Source organism: Glycine max, chromosome 9 (genome assembly GCF_000004515.6).
Source record: "Glycine max cultivar Williams 82 chromosome 9, Glycine_max_v4.0, whole genome shotgun sequence".
NCBI classification, from domain to species: domain Eukaryota; kingdom Viridiplantae; phylum Streptophyta; class Magnoliopsida; order Fabales; family Fabaceae; genus Glycine; species Glycine max.
The window spans coordinates 42,164,559-42,173,544 of NC_038245.2; the positions used below are offsets into that span (position 1 = coordinate 42,164,559).

The 8,986-nt window shown below is 28.9% G+C and overlaps 1 protein-coding gene across 1 annotated transcript; it reads right to left on the reverse strand.

Moving 5' to 3' along the window:
* Positions 1–1,598: 1,598 nt before the first annotated feature.
* On the reverse strand, positions 1,599–3,565 carry LOC100788037 (protein SODIUM POTASSIUM ROOT DEFECTIVE 2). The gene is made up of 3 exons (XM_003534136.5): positions 2,738–3,565; positions 2,420–2,495; positions 1,599–2,071 (listed from the first exon to the last, which is right to left on the reverse strand). Exons 1-3 carry the CDS (start codon positions 2,930–2,932, stop codon positions 1,935–1,937), a joined length of 408 nt encoding a protein of 135 aa, XP_003534184.1. The 5' UTR covers positions 2,933–3,565; the 3' UTR covers positions 1,599–1,934.
* Positions 3,566–8,986: the final 5,421 nt, after the last annotated feature.

Here is an 8,986-nt window from a genome sequence, read left to right on the forward strand (position 1 = left end):
ATGTATATACAATAAATAGACTATAGACTAGACTATAGATATATGATTAACACTAGTTATTATTGTTATATTATAAATATATTTATATTATATATTATTAAATAATTATTTGTTAGAAATCAAATATTTAATAACTATAAAAAGAAATTCCCCCTTTTGTAACTCTATAGATTCGTCCCTGAAAGAAATTAAATGAAATAATGTAGTTGTTTTACTGAAAAATAAAATAATGTAGTTAAAAATTATTAGATGAACATGTGATAAGGATAATAGTTAGTAGAAGTCCAATACTATTTTCTTTGATAATTTTTAGTTTTATATATATATATATATATATATATATATATATTATTGGAATAACTCACCCATAAATAGGACATACTCTATTTTTTAAGTCATATTTTTCAAAGTGAGTCATCTCATTCCAATTAGGTTGAGAAAGGAGCAAATCAAAATCAAAATATGTTGACCTATTTTATCATTTTTAATTCGTGCAAACCCAATTAAGGATGTAAAGAGGCGAACAAATCTACCCAATAGGACAAAATTATTTCAGCCTCTATTATTAATATTCATAGTTCAAAATTGAAATCTTGGAAGGATAATTAAGCCCCTTATCCCTTTTGTTATGCATGTGACATGTTACTCATTTCTTTGATTAAGAAAAAAACCTTTCCAAGCTAGTTTCTAATTCTATTCACGTGGCCAAAAAGTTAACAGGGCTGGACCTCTCAAACTAGCATTATGCATGTACCTTGTTCTTTTCATAACTTGCACATGTCCTGCATTAGGCTAGAAACAAATTTAGCCCTCTTTAAGTAAGAGATGCGTTCCCCATTCTTTGGCCTCCTTTTTATTTCTCATGATATATGACAGAGAGCATTGTGTTGAAAAGCTGTACTTGTGCATTTTTTATCTTTGATTGTTTGTGACATGGGAGCTCAATAACGTGAGAAAGAAGGCAAAGAACAGAAGGGTAAGTACAAATCATACATTTATTTAATGGTGACGGCTATATTAGGAATGTAAGTAAGGAAAACCATTCTCCTTCATGCTGTATTTGTATTTAACACATTTGCTTGTGACTCAATTAAGCTTCTTTTAGTCTGTGGCCATGATATAATTATTTTGTTTGCTATCAGTGACACATTTTTTGTTTAGTAATTCAAACTAGTATAGAAGCCGTGCATAATGGATCTTCCTTTTAATTATTTTCCAAGCAATAACTATAGATCTTTTGTTGCCTTTAATAATATAAAGTATAAACATCACTGACCAGTGGTCACCCCAGAAGAGTTTGAAGTCAAACTTTGACTACTGCTTAAACTGTCTACCTTGTTATCATATGTCAGTATTTCCAGTGGCCTAAAAGTTCTGGTCACTGCCACATTACTACTAGTTTCCAGCTTCTACGAGCATAATTTGTGAACGAAATTTGAGGTAGAAGATTTTAAACATGAGTGTTACATAGAAGTTGACTAAGATCATAAATATGTGGAAGCATACAATAATTTCTCCCTAAAAGAATGTCAAAAGAACAAAAAAGAAGGTTCAAAAAGAGCAGAGATATTGATACATTTAAACAGAAAATGCAAAGAAGTATGACATATATTTATGGCGCAACTTGGTCAAACAGACGTGAAAATTTTAATTCCCAATGGTAATGGCTTACATCTGAGCACCTTCACAAATGTGTTAAAACTTAAAACATATATATCAAGTCTCCTAGATAGAGAAACATTAATAGTAACACTTCTGTTTTTTTAACTTTTCTTTCTTGCACGACAATTTCTGGAGCTTGGCAATAGGTATTAACATGATATAAACTATATACAACACCAAAAAGCACATAGAAAATAAGAGCTCCTTAATTCTGTTTCAACATATATCTTTGTTGAACTTGAATCTGATGAAGATGGATGTTGCGTCCAAAATTATTCCTTACTAGCTTGAAAATTAAAAAGCTCTGCATTTTTCACCTTAGATACACTCTGCAACACTTCAGAGGGAAGAATATCGCCCATAACCACTATTATTTTTGTTTCCAAATCCACCTTATATGAGCTCACTCCTGTTGTTGAAAGAGGTGGATAGATTCAGAAATTATAATTATGATAAATAGATACAAAGCAAACAAGATTAAAACATACTGAAAATGAACAATAATAATGTTGACTTTTTTGCAGATGTTGTCAAAAGGAGAGGTTAACATATTCTCTATTCTGTGGTGGACATTTGGGCAACCCCACTGTTCATCTTAGTGTTCAAGTTCAACAACATCTGACAGAATTTGCTTTAGCTTTTGATGAAATTTAGGAAAAAAAGATAAAGCAAAAGGCTAACATGCCTACCAGTATCAATAATGTTACATACTTAAAAAGTTACATAAATGATATGGAAAAAATGGCAATATGCTCACCTTCCAACTTTGAGATATGTTTCTCAATCTTTTTTGCACAGCCATGGCAATGCATGGACACCCTCAATGTCACTATCTGCATGTTTGGTTACCAGGAAGATATTAGATCAACCCTTACTAGATGTATAATATAATACCAAACATGCATTTTCTTTTTTTCATTTTGGAAAGAGAGAAGAAGGACTAATGATGTTATACTAGAAAATTTGTTGTAACAACATCAACAACAAAGTCTTATTCTACTAGGTGAGATTGACTACATAGTTAAAGACCAAAGTATCATAATAAGAGCTGGAACAAAAAGAAAAAAGGTCTCACCTGTGGTTTCAATTGAAAAGCCAATGTCTGCTTTCCACCTACAACATCCTTCAATCTCAGTTTATGATCACTGTCACTTACAATCAAGGGCTTTTTCTCAAACTCATCTTCAAACTCCATGGAGTTCATGCAGAAACAGGTGTTTGAACCAAAAGAAAGACAGAAGGTATCCAACACCCTCCGTAGTTTTCCCATTTCTAAGTCTTGTTCTGAGTCACAGGCAAATCTGAGTTGAAAGAAAGCCACACTTGAAAGTTGTAACAACTAAACTAACCTTCCACACAAGTCTCGAGTCTCATCTCAACCAAAGCAGGGTTTTAGGAATAATATCTTATATTAAGGAGGAGAGAGACTTCAAGGTAGTGGGGCAACAAATAAGCTTAAGGTCAATTTTTATTGGGGAAGCCAAAAGCAACACAGAACCAATAAATTTTACGAGGAATAAATAACAATAGAAAATTGTTTCAGTGTGGTTAGATATTGTCATGTGATGAACCTCCAAAAGCACCTGACCAACCTATAAAATCAAGGATGCAACTAGGATGGCATTAATTGTCACTATATACTACTACTAATCTTATCAGTCACAAACTCACAAATTTTAATTATGTTGAATCGAATGATGGGTATATGGGTTTAGAAAACGTGATTTTGTGAACCAAAATACATTATAATAAATTTTAAACATTATGTCATCTCATAACTTTTTCTAGTGCAAACCCACTAAAAACAAAAACAATAAAAAGTGTCATAAAAGGAGAAGCATGGTTTAAGAGTTGTCTCTCTATGACTATTCTGGCTATGGAGGAAACAAGTGTGTATTAAAAGAGGAGAAACTTGGGTCACATGATGAAGGAGAACATAAGTAAAGGAATAAAGGGATCGCAGGATTGGAAATAGAAATGACAAACTTTATTAGTGAATGTGATGGGACTTAGCCCAAGTAGGAGGAAAGGAATATGTATGTAGATCCATGTGATGTGTCCAAATTAATGAACTATAAGAATTGAAAAAGAGTCAAATATATAAGAACAAGTGTGCCAAATATTTTTAATGAGAAGGTGAGACTGTTGTATTAGTTCACTGATGTTGATACAAAGTAAACTACCGGCATATGACATTAGTGTATAGTGCTTAACTGACAACACAAATGAATTAAATAGTCTATACAAACATTTAAAAATAAGTCACTCCCTGTACTTGGACCTAATATTAATTCATTAGAAAATACAATTGATCGAAATATTGGCATGCTTGACATTATAGATTATGCCACTAAAATTTTTTAAAGGGCTTTTTTTATGAATTATGATATAAATTTTTTTATATTCTCCAATCATATATAATTAATTTATGAGTGTATACGCAGATAAATTAACATGGCATATTTTATCTTAATCAATGATTTTGAATTTGAATCTTATTAAATGTAAAATTTTATTGTTTATAATAATTTTATCTAATTCAAACAAGATTATCTCTCATAAAGGATATACATGTGGTCTCTAAAAATAAAAGAATCATGTATAGTTAAATTATTTAAAAATTAAAATTATAATAACTCTTACTAAAAAAATAGGTTGAATTGTAATATTGGTCCCCTAATTTTTCAAATTCATATATTGGTCTCTTTGATTTTTAATTGTAACATTTGGTTTCCTAGTTTTATAAATTTGCGATTTTGATATATTAACTAATAATTTTGATTATTAGAGATAATTAAATTAATTATAATTAAATAAAAATTATTAGTCATTAAAAAACTAATAAAAGACTATTAATTTTAGTGTGATGTTCGTGCTGTGGAGTCGTGTGTGACGTGAAAATAGAAGAGGTATTTGGGCAGGAGCAAAGAACCACAGTGATGTGAAAATTTAAAATTAATAATATTTTATTTAATTTTTTAATAATTAATTTATAATTAATCTTAATAACTCAATTAATCATAATTATTTGTTAATAATCTATTAAGAGGATCAAAATCATTAATTTATAAAACTATAAAAATCAAATGTTATAATCAAAATTTAGGAAACAAAAATTATGGATTTGAAAAATTAAATAAACTAAAATCATGGATTTAAAAAAATTAAAGAGATGAAAATCACAATTTACATACTTAATAATTATTAATGTGGCAATATGTCATGTAGTGCCAATATGTCGGATACTTAATAAAAAAAAAAAAAAAAGGTGATCGGTGCATCAATTTTAAACTGAGTTTTAGGTGGCTAAAAGGCAAAGGGCCGGTACAAATGATCGAATAAGTAATTGAGACCTATTAAGACCTGAATGAGACGCTGTGGACATGTTTGTCTTCACCTTGAATATATGATGGCGCAAGATGGGACAGGAGGTGCAGCCATTATTGGACGCCATGATTTATAAGAAGCGTTTACGAATTATTGAATCATTGAATAATTGCGTTAAATAAAGGCTCTTTTATCTACAGGTTGGTCCATGTGACAGTGTGGAACCTTTCAATGGAAGCAGAAGGAGAATTTTGAAAAACAAATGCTAAGGGCTAACTAATGTGTCAGGTATGTGTTAGTCACATGAGTTTTGCTTCTGCATGGATAATAAAAAGTAAGAGGGAGAGTTTCTTTAAGTGGTTATACATGAAGCTCAGACACACCTAACAGATTAGACAAATGTAGGGTTCACTTCATGGTCACTTCACATCAGTAACCGCTGTTACCAAATACATGCATAAATAAATTGATATAAGATTATTTTAATTTAATTAAAATAGTCTTAAAAATTTGAGTTCTTGATACACATACATTAATGTTTCATTTAGTAGACATGAAATATGATAAAAAAAAGTGAAATAAATAGTAAAATTTTGTAAAATTCACACTTTTATTTTTTATTTTAATTCAAAACTTTCAATTTTTTTTTTTTTTTTACTTTTATCTCTTTTCTTTTCCCTCTATCCAACATACACTAAATATTCAAGAAAAACTGTTATAATTTTACCTAACACAAACAAAATTCTCTATCGTAAAAAAATATATGCTTGCCTTGTAAAAGAAATAGCAGCTAAGAGGTGATTGCAGGCCACTTGTACTGCATCTGCGTTAGTTCATAAAGACCAAACACGTTGCAGTGTATTCATAGCATTTTGCATGAAACACCTTTAATTTAGAGTTATATTATTTTTATTTCACTTATTCATATTATTATAATTTTATCTTTTTTACAGTAAAAGAATTATATAAAATACTTTTTCTTTAATTTTATAATGATAGAAACATAGCTAGAGGAATTAATGCAATATGTATAACAGAAGCAGAATGGACTGAGGTTCATACTCCATAGTTTGCTACGTTGCTACCAGTCAGTCGCTTAATATATCGAGTAAAACATTTTTCATAATTGAAAAGTGTACCAAGTTTCAATTTAATCTTCAAAATGTAATTATTTATTAATAATTTATTCTTTAAAACTATTAAGTTTTTAATTTTTAACCATTCCATCTATTTAACTTTAGTGTTAGCTAGTAACTTAAAAAGATTTTGCGTTATATTAAAAAATGTCATGGCATAGCATATATTATTACATGGATCAGACCTATGAAGCTACAAAAAATTTAGTCACCCATCTAACCTCTGTACATGATAACCTTTTTTATGTTATTATAATACATTTGACCAATTTGATATTAATATAATATTTTAATTTAATAAGTTTAAAAAAAGTATTCGTGTTGTGGGTCTAAATCTAGTATATTGAAGTAGTAGGTTGTAGCTAGTAGTTACTTGAGTTTGGAATCTCGTGTGTAAACTAATATAAGAGTTTATAAGATGATTCATTTATGAATTAATTAATAACTTTAGAGGTAGTTTCCAAATGCATAAATAATGCTATCATTCAAGGGGCAAAGAACTTGGTGGTTGATTTGATCAATCAAAAGCATCTACGATGTATTGAAAAAAAAATATCCTTAATTCAATTTGAGTTCTTAATTCTTTTTAAGTGAGTCCCTTATTGTCATAAAAGATTTAAGAAGACTCACAATCTAACTTAAATTCTTAACTTATCTTTGGTGTGTCTTATAGCTTATCTCTCTACTCAACGTACAATACATCTAATTTAAACAAAAAATATATATTTTCATAGTTAAACAAACTTGATGCTAGTTGTTTATATAACTATAAGTAAGTGTGCAGCTCGAATCTCAATTGTAGGATCAAAAATGAAAATATCTAGGATTACAGTATAATATAATTTGTTCTGCTCTGCCATTTTGGTTTAACAAATTTTCTTGTGTTATTGGAAGCCTTGTTTTGTAATCTTTATAATTAACTGCGGATGAGCAAAGTGTAAAACATCTCATATCCCGAAAACAAAACATGGTTGTGTATAATCCCATGTGAACTTCCAATCCAATTAAAAACATCAACTAATTAATTAAACCAATCATTGTTGTGATTAGGCCAAGCTGATGTATCCGGATATTAGGAAACTCACTCCAAACAATTTTCGACGCTTGTTAAAGGTGATTATATAATTTTTTATACATTTTTAATAATAAATACTAATCAATGTCTTGGAATATTGGTTGAAAAATTAAAAGAAGAATTTTTTTTTATTAACATACGTAAAATTGTATTGTTTATAATTTTTTTATGTTTTTCATAATAAATATTTTTTCTTTTAATTTCTTAACCAATTTTTTTTATTAAGATACAATTCTTTTATTAAGATACTTTTTTTAATAACACCACATTATTTCTATTATTTTGAGTAATTGTATTTATGTTTTTATTTCAATTTAAAAATTCTTAAAAAGTTTTTAAAATGGACTTTACAATTTAACAATTCTCGACCCTTTCATACTTTTCTTAAAGAAAAACCAGAGTGATTATTAGGGATGAGACTATGAAAAATGGAGGAACAAGTTCAACAAATTGAAGGATTTTGGTCGTAGCATGTCAGACAAGTTTATTCTATACGCATCCTAGGCGACAGTTTATTGAGTAATATCACCTCTTCTATATATACCCTCTTTTGTGTTTTTTTTTCTTTCTTTCAAATTTCTAATATGGGTTGGTTTTATTTTGCATCCAGAAAAAGAAAAATGACCAAACCCAATCATGGCTTCTGCAATGCCCTTAATGGATGGTGCTATGCTCTGTCTTCAAAAATGCCCTATGGATACTCATTAAGTTTGCGTTTAATTACCATTCATATTCTATTGAAATCAATTTTATCCTTCTTATATTTACATTTATGGCCCGATTGAAAGACGAAAAAGTAAAAAGAAAAAAAAAATAGAAAAAAGGAAAACACAACAAATCACGATATTATTTTTTTTGTTTGATTGGATAAAAAAATAAGAGAAAAAATTAATTTTACGAGACAAAAATTTAAACTTTTTTTCCTTTCATTTTCTATTCAATTTAAAATTTAAAATTTTCTTTCCTTTTTCATTTCCTTTTTTTTTAATCTGACGTAGGGTTGGATTGCAACCACCACTAGTAAGTGGTGACTTTCTTTTTTTACAACTAGAATTTTTTTACAATTGGTGATCATTTTAATAAAAGATAATTTTTATTTTTTTGCGTGGATTAAATGGGCACTGCCTCTAATTTGATTGAAAAAATGGCAATTGAGTTGAATAAGATGAACTGAGAGGTAAAGTCACTAGTTTTTCAATCCAAGCAATTAGACCAGTCTGGCATTTGCGTTGAGGAGGAAGAAGACCTTGACGGAGAATGAGATGTTTATTGTCTACATAGCATGTCTAGTTTGGATTTAGAGAAATTCAAAATCATGTAATCAAACTATGATCTTGAGCTTTCAGAAGTTAAGTCATGCATATTAATGATAGTCGTCATGTATGACCACTAAATTAATAGTTATACCCATTTTGTTTATGCCTAATCGAAATCATATCACTCCATTCTCATCTTTCCTAAAATATACCTCCTGCTCCATTAAACTTGATTTTTCTGCTGTCCCTTCAAACCTACATAGTTTTTATAATTTTCATGGAGTAGATCCACAATTAAATATTAACATAACTGTTATACAATGTTGTTTTAGATGAGCAGTACAAGAAAAGTTGGAAAAGGAAAAAGAGAGAAGCCATATCTTATTCCATTACATCCTAAACGGTCTAAACTAATACCTAAATAAAAAAAACATACTTATTTAATTATCAAATTTTATCAGAATCTACTTAATATATACGAGTTTTTAATTAAGATTTTAATTTTCATATATTGCTAAGAAAATAAATAA

Excerpts from the sequence above, each read along its gene's own strand:
- LOC100788037 (XM_003534136.5), bottom strand. The coding sequence starts at position 2,932 with ATGGGAAAACTACGGAGGGTGTTGGATACCTTCTGTCTTTCTTTTGGT. Across the intron at positions 2,496-2,737 it reads CTTTTCAATTGAAACCACAG|ATAGTGACATTGAGGGTGTC; the intron begins GTGAGACCTTTT and ends CCAAACATGCAG. Across the intron at positions 2,072-2,419 it reads ACATATCTCAAAGTTGGAAG|GAGTGAGCTCATATAAGGTG; the intron begins GTGAGCATATTG and ends TTTCAACAACAG.